General features: G+C 41.2%; 1 protein-coding gene across 2 annotated transcripts; it reads right to left on the reverse strand.

Moving 5' to 3' along the window:
* Positions 1-1,779: 1,779 nt before the first annotated feature.
* Positions 1,780-21,615, reverse strand: LOC133136392 (solute carrier family 2, facilitated glucose transporter member 3-like). Of its 2 annotated transcripts, XM_061253846.1 has the most exons (11): positions 21,399-21,615; positions 20,680-20,814; positions 18,415-18,516; positions 15,779-15,939; positions 13,730-13,970; positions 13,285-13,447; positions 11,291-11,478; positions 9,073-9,177; positions 8,702-8,800; positions 7,968-8,171; positions 1,780-7,503 (listed from the first exon to the last, which is right to left on the reverse strand). In XM_061253846.1, the coding sequence occupies exons 2-11, from the start codon at positions 20,692-20,694 to the stop codon at positions 7,240-7,242; spliced, it is 1,542 nt and encodes a 513-aa protein (XP_061109830.1). In that variant the 5' UTR covers positions 20,695-20,814; positions 21,399-21,615; the 3' UTR covers positions 1,780-7,239. The 2 variants fall into 2 exon arrangements, with proteins under 2 accessions (XP_061109830.1, XP_061109831.1); XM_061253847.1 differs by lacking the exon at positions 21,399-21,615 and having other exon boundaries at positions 20,680-20,852.
* Positions 21,616-21,630: the final 15 nt, after the last annotated feature.

Consider the following 21,630-nt stretch of genomic DNA (forward strand, 5'->3'; position numbering starts at 1 on the left):
CCACCCAGGCAGCGCACAGCGTCTCAGACACACACACACACACACATACACACACACACACACACGTCCACTCACAGACGTCCACTCACAGACACACACACACACACACACACACACACACAGACTCACACACGTCCACTCACAGACATGCACTCACACACACGCATATAGACATACACACTCACATGCAAGCAGGTTCATACCCATGCAGTCACATACACAGGCACACACCATGACCAGTCCCTGCTGTGGACTATTGGTACTCACTACTGTGCCAGATGGAGGTTCCCGGTGTGTGAAAATGATGACAGTACATGAACTTCACACTTTCTTTTAATAGAACTGCAGCTCACTGCAGTGGCTGCTTCACATTGACAATGCTGGCACCCACACACACCCTACTATTGCCCCTGCAATAAATGGCCTTGATCACCTGTTCATTCATGCATTTGTGGTGGTGGCCATATTGGAGTGAGCAGGAGGCTGCATTTTAAGCACCATTGATTTTATTGCAAATAGATTTTAATCTCAATTACATTTCCTAGGTGAAGTAAAGGGTACATCAAAATAATGCTGCCACACTGGCTTCCTGGCAAATCAATGCCCCTCAATTCAGTTCACAAAATTGGTAATATTTAAATAATTATTGTTTTCCATAAATTCCAGTTTTGTCATCTACATTATTTTAGCTATCTGTGGATCTGAGTCAATGGGATATTGATCAGGACTAGGTGACCATAACCTCCCTATATACACCAGTATTTTCTATCCACAGATTGTACATGTTTAACTGATCCTGTTATGTTCCTGTGTTCTGTGTGTTAGTTTATCATTGTTTATCTTTAGTCTTGTCATTTATTATTTTTCATATTCATGTCCGGTGTTCCGTTTATATTCATTAGTCTTTGCACTCGTCTTCCCCTGTGAGGTCTGAGTCTGAATGTTTACTAGCCCAGTCACTCCCTTGTCTGCGTGCCCCACTATTCGGGTGTTTACGGTAGTTCCGGGGTTCAATCTTCCTTCCAATCTTGCATTCCTTACTTCCTGCTTTCTCTCCATTTCATGTTTGTACATAGCACTAATATACTAATCCCAACTAACATAGAATTTGTACAGTACTAATTATACTAACACACTAATATGTTTGTCAAACTAACATTCACTAGTTTTGGGTGCTAGTTTTGCACGCTGCTAGTTCGTATTGTCCTGTCTTGAGTCCCGAGCCCTGTATTCCTTCCCCCGGTTCTAGCCTCCTTATTCTTGTTCCGTCTGTGCCCTTGTTTTTTTTTTTTTTTCAGTATTTCCGGTTTTGACCCCTGCCTGCTTCCCTGGACTCTTGCTTGTTGGATATTTGTACCTCTGCCTTCTTGGACTGACCCCCTGATTTTTGACCCTGGCCTGTTTTTTGACTCCGCTCTGTCTGCCCCTTTTGAAATTAAACCTGCCATTTTTCTGCACCACTGTCTGCTTTTGGTTCCTCTGTTCCCCCCGGCATAACAGATCCTTAGCAACATACTGCACTAACCTGCTGAATTTTTGTTCAAAATGAAACTGGTATAATTCAAGAAGAGCTTCTCACTCTCCAGTGTGACAGGAATCACACCACAACCAGAATTGTGGCCAATGTGCACATATTCAAAAATATTTATTTTAAAGATATCATGTTGCACAAATATAGATAAAAACAAATGGTATAACATAAAGTGTGCAAAATAAATTCTAAGCCATATGAGAGTGTCACCATGGAAGCTGAGGTAAAATAAATACCATACACACTGCTGCCATAAACAAGGAATGTATTTTACATTGTGACACATACACAAACATACTAAAAGCAAGGTTTGCACATTCTCCATTGTCATTTTACGCCACAACATTTGTTCATTTATCACAACCTCAATAAATAATTTGCACAAATATACACATACGTGATTGCAAAATATAGCTATGTAATATAGTTCTACATATACAGTCACCTCCAAAAGTATTGGACCAGCAAGGTCAATTCCTTTGTTTTTGCTATACACAGAAGACAATTCAGTTTCAGGTCAAAAGATGCACATGATATGACAGATCAGAATTTCTGCTTTTATTTCCTAGTATTTGTACCTTGATTTGTACTTCGAACATATCACCTTTTGTATCAGACCACCCAATTTGTAGGTGAGTAAAAGTATTGGAACATGTGACTGACAGTTGTTTCTTGTTGCCTAGATGGGTCCTGTTAGATTGATTGGTTAAACAATAGCCCTGAATGTCTACTCTTGGTTTTAGCCTTGGGTTTTGCTTGCATTTGCATTAGAAAAGATAAATGAAGACCAGAGAGCCTGCCATTTTGAAGATTAGAAAAGAGGGGAAATCAGAACCATTGCACAAGCATTGTGGATAGCTAGTACAACAACTTGGAATGTCCAGAAAAAAAATAAAAGAAGAAAAGAAAAAACAGCTGCCGTACTGAGCAACAGACATTGAGCAAGTCGACCAAGGAAAAGAACAGCAGTTGATCACAGAACCACTGTGACAGCTGTGAAGAAAAACCCCAAAACATCAGTCAGTGACATCACAAACAATCTCCACAGGGCAGGGGTGAAGGTATCTCAATCCACCATTTGAAGAAGACTTAAAGAGCAGCAATATAGAGGCTATACCATAAAATGTAAACCAGTCATCAGTCGTAAGCCAATTGAGACCTTAACCTAATTGAGCATGCAATTCACCTTCTGAAGAGGAAATTAAAGGGAAGTAGTTTAACACATCTAGGTATAAATACCAGGAAATAAAAGTCTCTCTTGTCTCTTTTTATCTCAACCCCAAATGTATTGAGAGTATTGCAAAAACAAAGGAATTGGCCTTGCTGTTCCAATACTTTTAGAGGCAACTGTGTGCTCTTTAAATACAAATATTGCACCAGAGTCAATATATGACCTTTTCTGTTCCATAGTATTACAATTTACATGGCCAAGCAAACAAGATTCCACAGTCATTGAAAGAGATGGAGGCACGTTTTTTCAACATTTACATTTTACATTTTCCACGTTTACATTTCAATCGTAGACATCTTCCAACAACAACACATAAGACAACAAAGTGACAGTGAACTTGAGTTCTCAAAAGCCATTTGGTGTGAAAACTGCACTGATACCCATAGAAATAGTAATCTCATTCCCAACAGACACTGTTCAAGCTAAACAGATCAGTACTGAAAGAATACTGATCCTTCACTACAAATAAAAAGAATCATAGAATGTCCTAATTTTGGCTCAATTAAGTCAATGAAAAGCACTCAGATTCACCGCAGCAAAAATCTAATATCTCACCTATTACTTTTGTTATTTACGATGTTATGACGACTTATGATGACATGAGAATTACAGTAAATTCAATACTTATGTTTTAAATTTGGTAGACTTAGGTAAATAAATGTCTCACAATAAACTATTTCTTCGTTGTTTGATATTTGTTCAGTATATGAAATAGCTAAATGTTCTTAGATTTGAGCTTTCCATCTATCTAAAGATTGCTGTCCTAATTAATGCAGGCTCTAATGGCATTAATGGCAGATTAAACAGTGTTGCCAAAGCATTCTGAACTAAACTCCAGATTTCTATTGATTTATTTGAATAATGTCCTCTAAAATGCAACATCTGCCTTTCTTGATGTTCACATTCATTCTAAATCTGAGCCTCATCAAAGTTCTCTCAGGGCTACAAACTATCCTTCTGGCAACTTGTGAGGCAACTTTGCCCCAAGTGAACATACACTCACTTTATTAGGTAGACATCAGCCTGTTAATGCAAATAATCAGCCAATCATCTGGCAGCAATGCTCTGAAGACGTGTTGAGGGGAAAAGGGCAAGTTTAGGAATGATGATCTAGAACCATGACACACACATCCAACGCTGAATCCATATCAGCACACCTACTCAGAAACCTTATGAATACGAGCCCTGAATCCATTCATAAATCCATTCCATTCAATTAATTCAGTGAGCTCCTCCTTTTGCAGACAAACAGACGTTAATGAGAGAGATTATTGTCTTGGCTCACTTTAACCACAACGAAAAATGCTACTCAAAATTCATAAGCATGCAGGGACATTTAAACGCAAAATCTGCCCTTGGTAGTGGATTCAGAAGACACAAAAAACAGTGATTTATAAAACATGACTGAAAGCCACAAGGATGAAACAACCTCATATCTAATACACATAATAAATTCAATTCAAAATTGATTTAGTCTCCTAGGCTTAATCTGTGTCTGTGAACTTGGCCCATAGTGCCAATTCAGCATTTACACACAACACAAATAATCAACCCCTCAACAAGTTTTCTTTTACTGTGTTTCCTTTAGCAATCTGCAGGTTTTTGGTAGCACACACAACCATACTTTACAGGCTTCCTTTAGTCTGGACAGAACTGTTACGGCATACCCAGCTGTGCTGAAGGCTTGCCTGGAAGCTCATAACCTGAGAGCTCTGTTACTTTTATGCTTTAACGAAATCTACTTCACTAATTAACCCTTCAAACTTTTTTTTGGTATTTATCTTAATGTAGAGACCCGAGGTGGCTATTAGTAGCTGCTATTATTCTTTTGAAAAGAAACGGTACTGCAGTACAGTAAACACACCTGCAAACATGGTGTCTGCATTAATATCCAAAGAACTGGATGAGCTAACATAAAATGGATCACAGCTAAAATGTTTCCCAACAAGCTGCCAGAACAAACTTCTGCAACAAAGGAAATCTGGATAGATCTGGATTCCAAAGAAGCTAGGCGATAACATTACGATTTTGAAGACCAGCCTAAAACAGGCATACATACAGTCCCATACATACAGTTCCAAGTATTGGAACAGCAAGGTCAATTCCTTTGTTTTTCATATAGTACATTGAAGACAATTGAGTTTGAGGTCAAAAGATGTACATGAGATGACAGAGCTTAATTTCAGCTTTTATTTCCTGATATAATTTTAATTAGATTTGTTAAACAACTTAGAACATATCCTGTTTTGTATCAGACCACCCAGTTTTTAGGTGAGAAAAAGCATTGGAACATGTGACTGACAGGTGTTTCTTGTTGCCCAGATGTGTATTTTTAGACTGATTCGTTAAACAATAAATAGTTCTGAATGTCTACTCTTGGTTTTAGCTTTGGGGTTGGCCTCTGAAGACTGCATTTGTGTTAGAAAATATAAACCAACATGAAGCTTAGAAAAGAGATCAGAGCCATTACACAAGCATTGAGGATAGCTTGTACAGCAAGTTGGAATGTGCTGCAAAAGAAAGAAACCGCCTGAGCAACAGACATCAAACATCAAGGAAGCTGTCGATGACAGCTGTGAAGTAAACCCCCAAAACATCAGTTAGTGACATCACAAAGAGCAGCAATATAGAAGCTATACCACAGGATGCAAACCACTCATCTGTAGTAAGAATCGAAAAGTGAGATCACAATTTGCAATGAAGTACAGAGATGAGCCACAAAAGTTCTGGAACAAAGTTTTATGGACTGAGACCAAGGTGATGGAAAGGCTAGTGTGGCGAAAAAAGGGATCCTAAACATACAAGCTCATCTGTGAAGCACGGTGGAGGAAGTATCATGGCTTAGGCTTGCATGGCTGTTTCTGGAGTGGGCTCACTAATCTTTATTGATGATATAACGCATGATGCGTCCAAACTAATTGGGTTAGAATTTCATCATGGAGCAAGACCCCAAACACACTTCCAACACAGCAAAGGACTTCATTAGGGAGAAAAAGTGGAAGGTTTTAGACTGGCCAAGTCTATCACCAGACCTTAACCCAACTGAGCATGTATTTCACCACCTGAAGTGGAGATTGAAGGAAAAGCCCCCCCCGAAACAAACAACAACTGAAAGAGGCGGCAGTAAAAGCCTGGAAAAGCCTCACAAAAGAAGAATGCAACAGTTTGGTGATGTCAATGGGTTGCAGGCATGATGAAAGCAAGGAATATTATACCAAATATTAACTGCTATTTACCTTCATTTACTGAAATAATCGCTGTTCCAATAGTTTTGCTTACCTAAAATTGGGTGGTCTGATATCAAAATGTGCTATGTTCAAAGTAGTTTAACACATCTAGGTGTAAATACCAGGAAATAAAAGCTGAAATTATTTTTATCTCAACCCCAAATGTATTGAGTGTATTGCAAAAACAAAGGAATTGGCCTTGCTGTTCCAATACCTTTGGAGGGGACAGTATAAAAGACATCTGACGTGGGGTGCATTCAATACACGGAACAGTTCCAAATTGAACACTCAGCTGCAAAGTTACTCCAGGCAGAGAGAGGATTCGACCTGGTTTACCACCTCAAGAAATAAAAACAGCCTGTTGACACTGGGTAATATGAATTTCCTAAGCACTAATATAGCCGCAATTTCATTTGAAATACAATACAAATATACATGTCGGCTATTTATAAAAATAGCAAATGTGCTCAGGATGTTCTTTTCATGTCCCTTACAGCAATGAACTAGGCAGAGCTACAATTCTAAAGTGTGAGCAACACTGATCCAAACACAGAGCTGATTTTGACATCTGCTAAAGAGTTCTGCCATTAGGGTTTCAGCTGCAAAGCGCAAGCTGTTTCAAGTGAACTGACCTTTTCAGGTGCAAAAACTGTCAGAATGTTTGGAGCCCCTGTGGATATTGAATGCACCCCTACACTCTCTGTACAGCAAAGGGCAGGGATAATGCTGAAGCCTAATCAAAACGTGGGTCTCCAGGCTGGTGGAACAAAGGGTAGTAAGGGCCAAAAACCAAAAAAAGGGCCACATCTTTATTATCTTACCACTCCCAAATTTCTTTTTTTTTTTTTAATGGTTTAAAAATGCTGCATAAACTTAATATTTCATTAGATGATATGTGCACTTACACAAGCAGATAATAATTAGTGAATTGCATTTAAAAGTTACATTTTTAAATTAAAATAGAAATCTTGGAAATTCGCTTATCTGCTTATATAAGTACACATATCATGTAATTAAATATTAAGTGTTTATAGACACGTTTATACGGTTTAAAACATTTTTAATCATGAAAAAACTGATTTAAGCAGGTGGTTTTAATGTTGTGGCTGATCGGTGTATATAAAGCAGGTCCAAATACTGAACTATTTCCCATGTCGTTTAGCCCTCAGCAGATTCACCCCATAACTGTATCTGTGTCTTAGCCCCTGCCCTTTGATGTAATAGCATCTACAACATCCTAAAAGTACGTCCTAAGCTTTGGAGCTGGATTCGGCAGAGGTGGCCTCCTCCTGGACCCCCACCAAGGGGACCTTCTCTTTGCTGGGTGAAGCAGGCAGCGTGACCGCGCCCTCTGGAGCTGGGGCCGGAGCCGAAGCAGAGGCGGCCCCCCCAAAACTACGGGCGATTTCTTCGAAGGTCCGTCCTTTGGTCTCAGGAACACAGAAGAAGGTGAAGATGAAGAATAGGATGAGGAAGACCATGAAGATTATGAAGACATATTCATGGCACCAATCCTGGGTAATGAGAGAGAGAGGGTGAAGGGGGGGGTTAAAGGAGATTATTTATTAAAAAATAAATAAAGAAGATGCCCTTTCACAATGACTGTTTTCTTCTTGTCCTAGGCCTACCTCTCTGATGTTTACAAAGTACTAAATAAATGAAGAATTCATGCATTAATTCAGTTTCAAAACATTTTTTATAATGCTAGATTGCTGTTGGATCCTATAGATCAAAGCAACACATATTCTTTCCCCATGATGATGGTTACAAACGAAAATATTTATATTGAATCCAATGGAAATGCCTTAACACACAATAAATTTTGTAATATATAAAACTAACCACAATGTCGACCGATGATGTAATTTCACTACCTAGAATCTAGCTGGCGAGATACAATGAGGTTAGCTAGATTCTACCGGTCTTTAACGCTAAAACATCAACAGTCGTCTATGTTCCGATGAGAATGCACACTCACCACTAGTTTCGGGAAGCTGATGCCCACAATGAAATTGGCGGTCCAGTTGGAGCAGCCGGCCACGGCCATTGCGGCAGGGCGTGGCCCCTGGGAGAAGAGCTCGGCCACGATGAACCAGGGGATGGGCCCGGGCCCCAACTCAAACATGGCCACAAACGCAAACACTGCCACAATGCTCAGGTAGCTTAGCGACGGGATTTCCTTCTGCTCGCCAAGGTGCAAATGACACAGGAGAAACAGGGCTGAGAATACCATCAGAAACACACATCCACATACTACAGGCCAGCCTGTGGCCTAGTGGCTAAGGTACATGACTGGGATCCAGAAGGCTGGTGGTTCAAGTCCCGGTGTAGCCACAGGCTCCAGGGGGATTGTCCCCTGCTTAGTCTAATCAACTGTAAGTTGCTTTGGATAAAAGCATCCACTAAATAACAAATTATTACATCCATGTATAGCCTCAGGTACAAAATGACAAGAATATTAATTTTCAACAAATACAAGCCTATTTTGGATGTTAGATGTTCAGAAAAAAGTAATGCCCACCATGTGTTTTTTAATCACTACAGTATAAATAATTGATTATAACATATTAACTAGATTGTTAGATTGTCTCCTCCATTTCATCCTGTATTTGTTACATTTTATGAAGTCCTCATTTAGTTCAAAATAATGCACTTTTACGTATTGGTTGGGAGACCAATGACCATTTACATGGATTGACAAGTGGAACCCACCAACAGCAAGGCGATGGTCATGAGCAGAGCACTGATGGCCATCCCACCCAATCCCAGGAGATGCAGGGTCCTTCGCCCCGCCCGCTCCACAAGAAAGAGCTGATGGAGAGAGAGAGGGAGAGAAAGGGAATTATCTTTTATAAAATAAAAGACATGATTGCATAAGACTTGCATAATGACTATTTTCTGCTGCTTGTCCCATAATTCCTACAAAGTACGCCAGTAGATAAATATAACAATGATGATGGTGTTCGGTAATAGACATTTCATTGCAGTAACAGGAGGACTGGCTGTATAAAAATAGTCAATTAGCATGTGCGCAGTACCATTTCAAATTAAGGTAGAAAGAAAATATATGGGTATATACTTACAGAAACCACAGTAAAAACAGTGTTGACTATTCCAGCTCCAATGGTTGCATAAATGGGTTTGGTCACACCAGCAGACTTAAAAATACCTGTTGAGTAATAGAAAACCTGAAAGATGGGAGACAGAAATGGATTGAGTGAATGGGAGGGATATAAACTGACCGGACTGGACACTATAGCATTAAAATCGTCGGATCAGTTTGAAGATTCGGAATACACACTACACTGCACCAGTAAAAATAAGTGAGTGACAGTACACCATTTTGTTTGGAGATGTTTCTAATTGTTTCCCCCTGTTCATGTGTGGATGCTCCCTGACAAACCACCAGGTGGCAGTGAGGTGATCAGTTCAATAAATGTATGCAAATTGCAGCGCTTCTGCAACTTCTGCAAGCTTCTGCAAGCCCACATACATCAGCGTTCTCCACCTGGTGTTAGCATCTAAAACACAAAACATTTGCAAAGAGCAGTGATGTAGATTTTTTAAGTCCCTAACCCGGCCCCCAGTGCCCAATTCCCCCTCAGCATCATGTGGTCAGCTCTCACTGTTAACATTTAGCAATGTCATCAGATAATTGTGCAAAAACATACGTCATGTCACATGGGAAATCGTTTGGAAAAATAGCAGTTAGGGCCTACTGTAAAATATGCATACTTCTACCAAAATTGCCATTGTTTTACTTGGATCTGAATGGAACACAAATCGAAAGCTCCAGGATGATAAGCTGAATACAAGTGACCTATTAAAGGTGGGCAGCGACTTCATGACCTGTGTCTGTATCTGTATTCATCCTGATCAACCAATACAATTGTCTACATCTGTATTTGGAACAAGAGGGGGTTGGCTTTGTTCATTGAGATATCAATTAAATGTTCATCTCTATAATCATAAGACTTGGGCAGTCTATAATAATAATTTGTCAACTTTACAGATACTGTATTTCAGTTCAGATACACCCAGACATTACCAATTACTACTACTATAAGTGCAAATATTCATTTTAAAAATTAAGATTGATTTTTAAGTCAGTAAACATATGCCACTGATTTTCATTAAAAACATTTTGAACTACAGCAACAAAAAAGGTAGAAATCAAAATGTACTAATTTAAGCACAACATTTCTGATGGCACATGCCCAGTTGGGAGGCAACAAATACCTCATGAACTGAGCTTACAATTCACAGACTCCCTCCACTGGCAAGAGGAGAGTAGTGCATCTGCCCTTGGATAGCCTGACTGCGTCGCTCTGCAACATGACCCAGTTAGACTCCATTGATCTGAATGGCTACATCTGTAGGTCATTTAGGGGCGACATGGCTCAGGCAGTAAGAGCAGTCGTCTGGCAGTCGGAGGGTTGCCGGTTCGATCCCCCGCCCAGGCTGTGTCGATGTGTCCCTGAGCAAGACACCTAACCCCTAAATGCTCCTGACGAGCTGGTCGGGGCCTTGCATGGCAGCCAATCGCCGTCGGTGTGTGAGTGTGTGTATGAATGGGTGAATGGAGAAGCATCAATTGTACAGCGCTTTGGATAAAGCCGCTATATAAATGCCTGCCATTTACCATTTACCATGGTAACACAGGGATGACCAACCTTGGTCCTCAAGAGTCTGTAGCTCCTGAAGCAGAAGGACAAACAGTACTGTGCAAAAATCTAAGGCACCCTAGACACCCTGACGCCCCTAAAACACCATATATGGAATTTCGGCTTTTTAAAGAGATAGTCAAAAAAAGAAAACAACTTAAAAAGGCGGCCTGTAGCGTAGTAGTTAAGGTACATGACTGGGACCCGCAAGGTCAGCGGTTCGATTCCCGGTGTAGCCACAATAAGATCCGCCCTTAACCCTGCATTGCTCCAGGGGAGGATTGTCTCCTGCTTAGTCTTTTCTAATCAACTGTACATCGCTCTGAATAACAGCGTCTGCCAAAATGCCATTAATGTAATGTAAAAAGGATAAAACAGCAGCCATTTTGGCATATCCCCAGCCCAAGTCTGGGCTAGCAAACTACTCTCGACGGTTTATTCTGGATTTTTCTAGTTTACATTATTTCACATATTTAGAAGTTGTTAGAACTGTTCATTTCCATATTTTAGAAAGCATCTTCACTTTACGTCTTTTTTACATTCACAAGCCTTTTGCACAACAATGCACAGGGAGACCCTGTGGCTGACTCAGGACCGTGAATAAGGTATTGCACCCTGGGACTTGTAGTCCACGCACCGCATTGATCCCGGAGAGCTGCTGGGAGAGCTGGAGCATGACGGCGATGATGAGGGGCTGCCGGTAGGCCGAAGTGCGGAACAGCTCGGGGATGGTCACCTTCTTCTCCATCGCCATCTTCAAACTCTCCTCCTTCATCTCCTGCATGTCCTGGCTCACATCCTCAGTCCCACGCAGCCGCACCAGGGCTAGGCAACACATCAGGACCAGGGGGAGGAAGGGCAGACAGGATGAGGCACAACTGTCAAAACCATCCCCAATGAAAAGTTACATGGCCAGCGTAAATTTAATTACAGCACACTTTACATACAACGTGGGATCAGGTGCATCTATGAGAGCTGATTTAACACTGAAAATTCTGCAGCGTACGAGTACAAAATCAATTTTGCTATGCCCACAGTGTTCATATATGCAAGTGTACTTTAACAATTTACAAATGAAGGCCCTTTCGACTGAATTTAAGACTGGGGAAATGGGTCAAACGAGGCAGTAGTCCTTTGTTTCGGTATATACTCATTTTCTGGAAGCATCTTATTCGTCCTTAAACATGTCCATATACAATAATGTAACACCATCACAACGAACCATTTGGAAACAAGGGAAAAGACCAAGTTAACTTTTGTGACTGAATTATGCTTAGAAGGATGTTTATAACTGACGGCTAATCGGCTAAGCTTCCTCCACCTGGCCAAGGGCTAGCCACAAAAGTATAGCAAATTGAATTGGATTTGTAGTGAGTGGGAGGCTTCATTAATTTCTAAATATATGATCCTTTTTCACTAAATGTTGTCACACAGCAAGAAATTTAGTGTAAATAAAATGTTTGAGAGAAGCAAAGAAAGGCGCTTAGAAAGCTTTTGAGGGTTCGTTTTTGCTCTTCAGATATTATGGCTGTTCGCAGATGGAGAATGTCGTGAGATAATATATCATGCCTGCAACACAGCTGAACAGCCACATGGAATAGCTTTTACGGATGGTCTGGAGCAGGTGTAAAGGTACGGACATTTTCATGATAACAGTTTATAAACTCAATGTTGTTGTGGATTTCGATTTAGGCTCAATTTATGGTCAAATCTGGTCGTATGACCTATTGGCCCCCTGGGGTCTTTCAGTCTACTTTAGGTCTGCTGCGTCTGCTTGGCACACTGCTTCTGTCTACGCATAAGCTAAACTGCTGAACAGACAGACTGCTTAAATCACTGCACAGAACCTCTGGACTCAACAACTGTGGCTCAGGCCAGCTGGCACACAGAGGCATAGTGAATATTTCAGCAACTCACAAAGGGAACATGATGACGAGATCTGCAAAATAATGATGGCACAAAGGCTCACAACAACTATCTCAAATGGTGTGATACATAGCCGGGGTTTTCAGCCGCCCCCATGCTATGAGGGAGGCAGCTTATAGCCTAGTGGTTAAGTTGCTTGACTGGGACTCAGGTTCTGTGTTTTTCTGTATCTGTTCTTAGCGTTTTTGTTCCTTGTTGCCCTCTGTGACCACAGTAGTCTGTTTCCTGCTCCATTCACCTTCATGCATTTGTTTCAGATGTGTCCCATTTCGTGTCTCCTCCTCCCCACTCCTAATATGTACTTCCTTCCTTCCAGTTTCTTGTTGCTAGTTCGTCTTTCTGTTCTTCTGTTCCCTACCCCAGTTCTAGCGTCGTCTTCCCCATGCCTGTGCCCTGTGTATTCTGTCTGGTTTGCTCTGTCTTTGGATTTTTCTGGTTCTGATCTGATACCTGTTTTTTTTGGACATTTGGATTTGTCTGTCTCACGATTACACTCTGCCTGCCCCACATGTACCCGTCCGCCTGGATCTCGACCATTGCGATTGGTTCCCTTTGTCCGATCCCTGACAGACTCAGAATGTCGGTGCCCTTGAGCAAGGCATTTAACTCCATATTGCTCCAGGGGGCCCCTGCTTAGTCAAATCAAATGTAAGTCACTTTGGATAAAAGCGTCAGCTAAATAACTGTAATGCAATGAAGGCTCACCTCGCTGGGCCTCTTCCTCTTTGTTGAGTTTGATGAGGAGGAAGCGGGGGCTCTCAGGGCAGAATGGCAGCAGTGCACACTGCAGCACAGCTGGGATGGCAGTCACGGCCAGCAGCACAGACCAGAGCTCGTCTGTGCCCAGCAGAGCCTCTAAGCCAAAGATCTGCACAGAGGACAGGCGTAATACAGCCTCCATCTTCACAGAGGAAACCAAGAGGCCTTTTCAAACGATGTCCACCATATTTGTGTATGGCCAGAAAGGGAATTATCAGTTAATTTAATCCCAAATATTGAGGAAACGTCATGGAATGAGGACAGTATTGCATTTACAGTTTTGGACTAATTTTTATTTTAACGGCCCCATATTGAATATCAGGACCTAAAAAAAAAACCACTGGAAAATACACAAAATGGGACCGACGGGAGTGGACATGTTTTGTCTTACCTGCGCCACCAGGATGCCGATGACCACCCCGAGCTGGTGCAGGGTTCCGAAGGCCCCCCGGAGGTCTGTGGGGGCGACCTCCCCCACATACATGGGGGTGAGCCCCGTACACAGCCCGCAAAACAGGCCGATCACCAGGCGCCCGGCAATCACCATCTCAAAGGACTTGCACAAAAGTGAGAAGCCCATAAGTGCTGCTCCAATCAAGGCAAGGATGTTGGCCAACATCATGGATTTCCGCCTGAGAGAGATCGAGAGAGAAAGGGGTAGCAGGAGAGAGAAAGAGAAAGGGAGCGGATGAGAGAGAGAGTGGGGATAGCAGGAGAAAAAAGTGGCAGAGAGAGAGAGAGAGAGGGGGCAATGGTTGGTTCAAGGTTCTTCTTCGCTCTCTTGCATTTACTTAATTACTTGGCATGTCATACTGCACTGAGCCTCAGTGTCCATCTGCCACTTGTAGCTCAGCCTGGGGGAGACAGAGCACCTGTTCTTCCCAGCAGACTGATAATCACAGCATTTCTATCAACAAAGCAGGCTGGCTCCTTATCTATAAGCTTACTGAATAATAATGAAATATTTTTATCATGTATTTAGATGCTCACCCTATACAAAATAGGGTCATGTCACTGAAAATGCCCTAGATTGTGGAGCCAAAGGTGTTTTCACTGGCTTTCTCATTATTTACTCAGACGAGAGATTCCTTGGAAGTCCTCAAAAGGACTGTGCATCGCAAATATACATTTTGTTTAATTTTTGTTCTAAAAACTTTTTTTGACATAAAATCTCAAGAGCTGTTTTTGTCGAAGCGTAGCAGACTCCGCATGCATATTGAAAATGCTATGGTTTCGTTACGCAGGCAAAAAAATGCTAACAAACTATACACCGTTGGAAACATAATGTCATTAGCTAAAATGCTTCTCAGTCATCACTTCAGTAACATGCTGGCACGGATGATGCAGTGGGTAGCACTGCCGCCTCACAGCAAGGAGGTCCTGGGTTCGAATCCCGGTCGACCAGGGCCTCTCTGTGTGGAGTTTCCGCCGGGTACTCCGGTTTCCTCCCACAGTCTAAAGACATGCAAGTTAGGCGGATTGGAGAGTCTAAATTGCCCATGGGTATGAGTGTGTGAGTGAATGGTGTGTGTGCCCTGAGATGGACTGGTGACCTGTCCCGGGTGTATTCCTGCCTTTCGCCCAATGTATGCTGAGATAGGCTCCAGCCCCACTGTTCAGGATAAGCAGTATAGATAATGGATGGATGGACTTCAATAATATACACACAGTCGGTTCTTTGCTGGACAGCAGCCATATTATGGTTACTGGTCAGAAAAGCTCATACTTGAGCTCATGGTGTTCCAGAGCACCTATACAAAACATAGATGATGTAAAAGTATGAAACTGTGAAATACACAGCAATGATAATTCCTCCTGAGAAATTCTAAGTAAACAATGGACATTCAGTCGACGTTTCTAGAATTAGTATTTTAAAAGAATCTATTTACGCAGTTTACTGGACCCTTGCTGTGAAAAATGACACTGACATTACCATATTTCTTGTAGTATGTGGATTTCCAAAGTGCAGAGAAGGTGAGGTCCCCCCATGCTTGTTTTGCCACCAACATCTTATAAAATAAGGTACTGTTGTCGCCAAAGCAATGGCATCTTAAAATAGGTTACACAGATGGAACCGTGAGTTAACGCTTTCAAACTATCTATCCTGTTACCATAGTCATTGAAAATTGCACCGTGAAAAAAAGGAATGAATGCAAAAAAAACAGCCCAGCCCAGGTGAGACTTAAATAAAAAACATGAAATTTTTTTTAGATATATATATATGTATATATATATCCCTTCTCTCCCTTTACCTCACAGGTCTTGAGGTATCTTAATGGTGGCACAAACATAATTGTAACAAGACACCTTTGCCTATCTAGATCTTGCAGTGCTTACCATTGAAAGCCAGATTACTAAATTGTCATTTTAATCATACTAATTGCTGAATTGGTGCATACCTGAGATAAAGTGCTGCTTTTGCTGTTGAGAGTTCACTCACCTCCCAAAAGTGTCAGCCATAATCCCAACACTGAATGAGCCTGCCATGCCTCCAACACTGAACACGGCCACAGAGAAACTCCAGATGGTGGTGCTCACCCCCTGGCTAATGGGCTCCTTGTATCTCTCAACCCAAGTCTTGTTGAAAAAGGCCAGTAGTTTCTGACAGACAGATACAATTCATTATGTAATTTAATATAATTAGAAGGCTCAGAACATCTTTTATTTGCAAATATGTGAAGCAGATGTCTATTCGCCACTGCATACAGTAACAATTTTTCTTTTTCCTCTACATTTCCAATGAATTTCCCACTGGCATAAATTCACTTTGTGTCTCTCCATTAAGTTAAGAATGGGCTTTCTGAATTTAACAGAGCATCCATTGGGAAGGTGGCATGGATGGTGCAGTGGGTAGCACTGCCGCCTCACAGCGAGGAGGCTGTGGGTTCGAATCCCCATCGGCCGGGGCCTCTCTGTGTGGAGTTTGTATGTTCTCCCTGTGTCTGCGTGGGTTTCCTCCGGCTACTCCGGTTTCCTCCTACAGCCCAAAGACATGCAGGTTAGGCTGATTGGAGAGTCTAAATTGCCCATAGGTATGAGTGTGTGAGTGAATGGTGTGTGTGCCCTGCGATGGACTGGCGACCTGTATTCCTGCCTTTCGCCCAATGTATGCTGGGATAGGCTCCAGCCTAAGGATAAGCAGGTTCAGATAATGGATGGATGGATCCATTGGGAAAACATGCAAAATAACAATGTTACAGTCGCCTCCAAAAGTACAGTTGGAACTGTACAGTTGAGTAGTTGGAACAGCAAGTTCAATTCCTTTGTTTTTGCTATACACTGAACCAAGCCTACAACCCATTGACATCACCAAACTGTTGCATTATTCTTTTGTGATGCTTTTACAGGCATTTACTGCAGCCTCTTTCAGTTATTGTTTGTTTGTTCGGGCAGTCTAAAACCTTTCACTTTTTCTTCTTAATGATTTCCTTTGTTGTGCTGGCAGTGTGTTTTTAGTCATTTTCTTGGTGCATGATGAAGTCCCTCTAAATTAGTTTGGATTAAAGTTTTTGTAGACTTGAATTCATCTTGCTGCTACCATCATGATTACATCATCAATAAAGATTAGTGAGCCCACTCCAGAATCAGCCATGTAAGCCCAAGCCATGACACTTCCTCTACTGTGCTTCACAGATTAGCTTGTATGTTTTGGATCATGAGCAGATGCCCTTCTTTCTCCACACTTTGGCCTTTCCATCACTTTGGTAGAGGTTAATCTTCATCTCATCAGTCCATAAACTTTGTTACAGAACTTTTGTGGCTCATCTCTATACTTCTTTGCAACTTGGAATCTCACCTTCCGATTCTTCCTACTGATGAGTGGTTTCTATATTGTGGTATAGCCTCTATATTGCTGCTCTCTAAGTCTTCTTTGAACGGTTGATTGAGATACCCTCACCCCTTCCCTGTGGAGATTGCTTGTGATGTGACCGACTGATGATTTGGGGTTTTTCTTCACAGCCATCACAATGTTTCTGTCATCAACTGCTGTTGTTTTCCTTGGTCGACCTGTTCTCTGTCTGTTGCACGGTACACCAGCGGTTTCTTTATTCTTCAGGACATTCCAAGTTGTAGTACAAGCTCTCCCCAATGCTTGTGCAATGCTTCTGATTTGCTTCTGATTCCCCTTTTCTAAGCTTCAAAATGGCTTGCTTTTCTCCTAAAGACAGCTCTCTGGTCTTCATGTTAGTTAATCTTTTCTAACACAAATGCAGTCCACACAGGCAAAACCACAAGGCTAAAACCAAGAGTAGACATTCAGAATTATTTATTGTTTCACCAATCAATCTAACACCTGCCAATACTTTTTCTCACCTGAAAAAAAAAACAGGAAATAAGAGCTGGAATTGTCACCTCGTGTATATCTTTTGGTCTCAAACTCAATTGTCTTCAGCGTATGCAAAAACAAAGGATTTGACCTTGCTGTTCCACTATTTTGGAGGGGACTGTATACACTGGTCAGCCACAACATTAAAACCACCGGCTTAAACCAGATCTTTCATGATTAAGAATGCTTTAAACTGCATAAGCTGGTCTATAAACACTTAATATTTAATTACAAGATATGTTTACTTATATACGCAGATAATCATAAGTGACTGGCATTCAAAAGTTAAATTTTTAAATGGAAATCTTGCACATGCTCAGATTTTATCAGGGTATTTTTATACATTTTGGTTTCACAATGTAAAAATTACAGTGTTGTTTATACATAGTTCAGAGCACTATAAATATTTGAGATACATGGCTTCACAGGTGTTTGTATTTGCTCAGTTGTGTTTATTGCCTCCTTAAGGCAGGTATAAGAGAGCTCTCAGCACTTTCCTCTAATCGTTCGATCAACTTGCTTATCAGTACGAGGACCAAAGTTGTGCCAATGAAAGTCAAAGAAGCCATTCTTGAAAAACAAGAATAAAACGGCTTGAGACATTGGCCAAACCTTAGGCTGACCAAAATCAACTGTTTGGAAAATGTCAAATGGCACTTTGAAAGTACCCTGTCGACACAGATTTATTCTTTTAGCATCCCACACTCTCTCTTTGACACACACACACACACACACAGAAACACACACACCTGCTCAGGAGCATTGATGACCCCAGTATTGTAGCCGAACTGCAGGGAGCCGATGACAACCGTGGATATGGAGAAAATTAGGAAACAGGTGACTTGCTTTTTCTAAGAGAGGGAAATAAGAAAAATGGCGGTGAATACATTAGCACACTGACACTGCAAAACGCTGCGTCCACAGAATGACAATCATCTCGCAATGCAGTTCTGTGGCTGTACTGAGGGTGGAGCTGTCCAGTGCTGAAATACACACGCTGCTGCAGCAAAGGCTGTACCCTGCTAGCAGAAGGGCGCTTAAAAGCCAACTCCCAAAAATCTCGAGAGAAATCCTCCAACCTCCAAAATAACCATTTGACAGATACAAACTCCTAATTGCTAAAAGACGTATAGGTCATATAAACACGAAGACTATTCTCATGCACTTAATACCATTCAGCTACAGTTCCCATATGAAAAAATAAAAATCTTAATGCATTTGTGAGGTCACTTTACGGATGGATAATTTAATTAAGATTTTTTTTTTCTGATGGATTAGAATTGATCCACATTAATGGATACCTCCCTCATCCCATTTTTGTGCTATGAACATTAGCACAAATGCTGTTCCCATGTTTCCAATAAAGAACATGAAAACAAAAAAAGATTTTAATTAATTAAAATGTCAAATGTATGTAAAAATAAATTGGTAAGCGACTCAGTCACTTATTTTTTTATTTGCAAGGTAAAATAGTCAAATATTAAAATTACATTATGTGTTCTACTGCTGTGTCATTCCATCTGTCGTATCTTTTACCATTACTGCTTAGTTTGTACAATTTGCTGACAGCCACTAGACTGCTGAAAATTTAACTGCATCACAAAAACCACACCAAAACCTACCAGACCTGAAGTCATAAATGTTGAATCAGTTTTTGAAAGGACATGCCCTGGTTATGGAGCACAGGCTTGATTATTGCAGGACAGCCAACACCCACTTCCCCTCTTGTAAACAACAAAAAACTCTGGGCCGGTGAGACTTAAGGGGCTACGCAAAACTTCTGGGAGAGTGACACAGTTTTGTTGTTTTGGCTCTGCACTCCAGCACTAGCGGAGAGTCCTTTGTATTCTATAAATATGAACGCAACAAAGTGGATAGGGTTAATGAGGCTATTTTATTTACTAAGATCGGGAGCCTATCAAGTCCTGATCCCACAATCATAAGCTCACTCACTCAGCTAGTTTGGTTAATGATGAGTTTTGTAAGCAATTACAGAATACCTCTTTTCTGACACTGTAATTCTAGTAATGGTGCTAAAATCCACACTCAAAATGTGACACCAGTACTTACATCCAGTCACTGTCACTCCATGATAAAGATAAAGAGGCAAAAAGCCAAATAAATGGTAAATGTCTGCATTTATATAGCACCTTTATCCAAAGCGCTGTACAATTGATGCTTCTCATTCACCCATTCATACACACACTCACACACCAATGGGGATTGGCTGCCGTGCAAAGCACCAACCAGCTCGTCAGGAATATTTGGGGGTTAGGTGTCTTGCTCAGGGACACTTCGACACAACCAGGGCAGGATCGAACCGGCATACCTCCGACTGCCCTTCGACTGCTCTTTCCTACTGAGCCAATGCCACCCCTTTCCATTTAAAGGTACAATAGGTCATTTCAGACTTCTAACGGTCAAGAGAGGAATTGCAGCAACAAATACGCTCAAACCACAACAATGTTTATCTCACCCCTTCTCTGTGAACGCCCTGAAGTTGAAAAGCCATTGGCTGTGGCAATTAGAACCAATTTTCAACCAATGAGCTTGAATTATTGTACAGTTATAGATGTTTTGGTACAGAGTGCTGGCCCGTCAACTACATATTTTGAAACCCGAATTTAAGGACTATAAACACAGGTAGAGGGTTTTTTTTCAATGATAGGAAGGGATTTACAATGGTCTTGGAACAATATTTTAACACAAAACTCTTACCTATTGTACCTTTAAATACAGTATATGTTCCATGCATATCTTAAACCAGGACATGTGCATGACATTTTGAGGGAATACGGTATTACAATTCCCCCCAGGAGCATCACTCTTCTCATGCATAAAGTCACCCTGCATAGTCAAAGTCTTCGGTGATGTCGAGGTAGAGGCTTTTCTAGTATAGAAGCAGACAAAATGGCCACAATGGTACTGCACTCAGCTACACAAAGCATCAACAAATCATCTGCCCACTCTGCTCAAATGATCCAAAGCAACCCGTGAAAATAATGTTTACTCACCTTCTCCCCTTCCATCTTCTCTGAATGGGTAATGGCCGGTTCTGAGCTTGATTTTTTAGGCCTTTCCAGATCCAGTCAGTCAAGGTTCAGAGACACTCGTTTCTGTGCATGCTTCCAGAATTTCAAAGGTTTTCGCTGAAAAATAAGTGTAGTTGCTCTACCTCTGAACTTGCATAAAAAACTACATTGAAGATTACGAGCTAGTAAATAACACGTTGAAGCTGGGCAAGGCATATTTTTATACACGTAACACGTAAAATGGGAGAACAACGCCTCTACAGAATTAGGTCCAACGAGGCTACGTAAACGAATAGGCTCAACAGCAGAAATAACATTCTTATGATAACATGTTTAAATTATTGTGCAGAATTAGCCAGAGCCTGTAAAATGGACAGCATGTCTGGGTTACTTCAGGTCAAATAACATAATGAGAACATAATGTACATACACGCATTCTATTTATTTGGTGTCGTACATTTGTAATCGCGTTCCTGCTGATGCTAGAGAGCAAACCAAATCTTGGAGAATAGTGGCATCATTAAATTTAGTATGATATGGTGTATTGATTTTAACACTGTAGAAAACTATATTTTTCCGAGTGCAATCTCTAAACCACACACCATGTCATATTCAGGCTCTGAATTATATATGTGGATTATCACCGAAGACAGCTAAATGAAATGAAATGATTAGGCTATGCTAAAAATGATATAGCCTACCGTAATTTGCTAGTTGCAACGAAACGTAAGGTATTCCTACAGAGCACACCGCATATCAGAAGTCTGCGTTCTCACTAGCTTCCACTTCCTTCGCCGTTTTTCTGTATATTATGCTATAAATTGCTTTGGAATAGATACGTGTTCAATTTCGGGAATTAAATTCAGCACCGACGCGTGACCACCTTTTTTCCTTATTGATCTTGTGACTGTATCGCAGCTCCCGACAAAACTG

Source organism: Conger conger, chromosome 9, assembly GCF_963514075.1.
Source record: "Conger conger chromosome 9, fConCon1.1, whole genome shotgun sequence".
In the NCBI taxonomy this organism is placed as follows: domain Eukaryota; kingdom Metazoa; phylum Chordata; class Actinopteri; order Anguilliformes; family Congridae; genus Conger; species Conger conger.

Bases quoted from the DNA above. Each gene is read 5' to 3' on its own strand.
- LOC133136392 (XM_061253846.1), bottom strand. The intron at 9,178-11,290 runs GTGCGTGGACTA...CCCATCTTTCAG, and splicing joins AGCTCTCCGGGATCAATGCG to GTTTTCTATTACTCAACAGG. The intron at 8,801-9,072 runs GTAAGTATATAC...TCTCTCCATCAG, and splicing joins CTGTTTTTACTGTGGTTTCT to CTCTTTCTTGTGGAGCGGGC.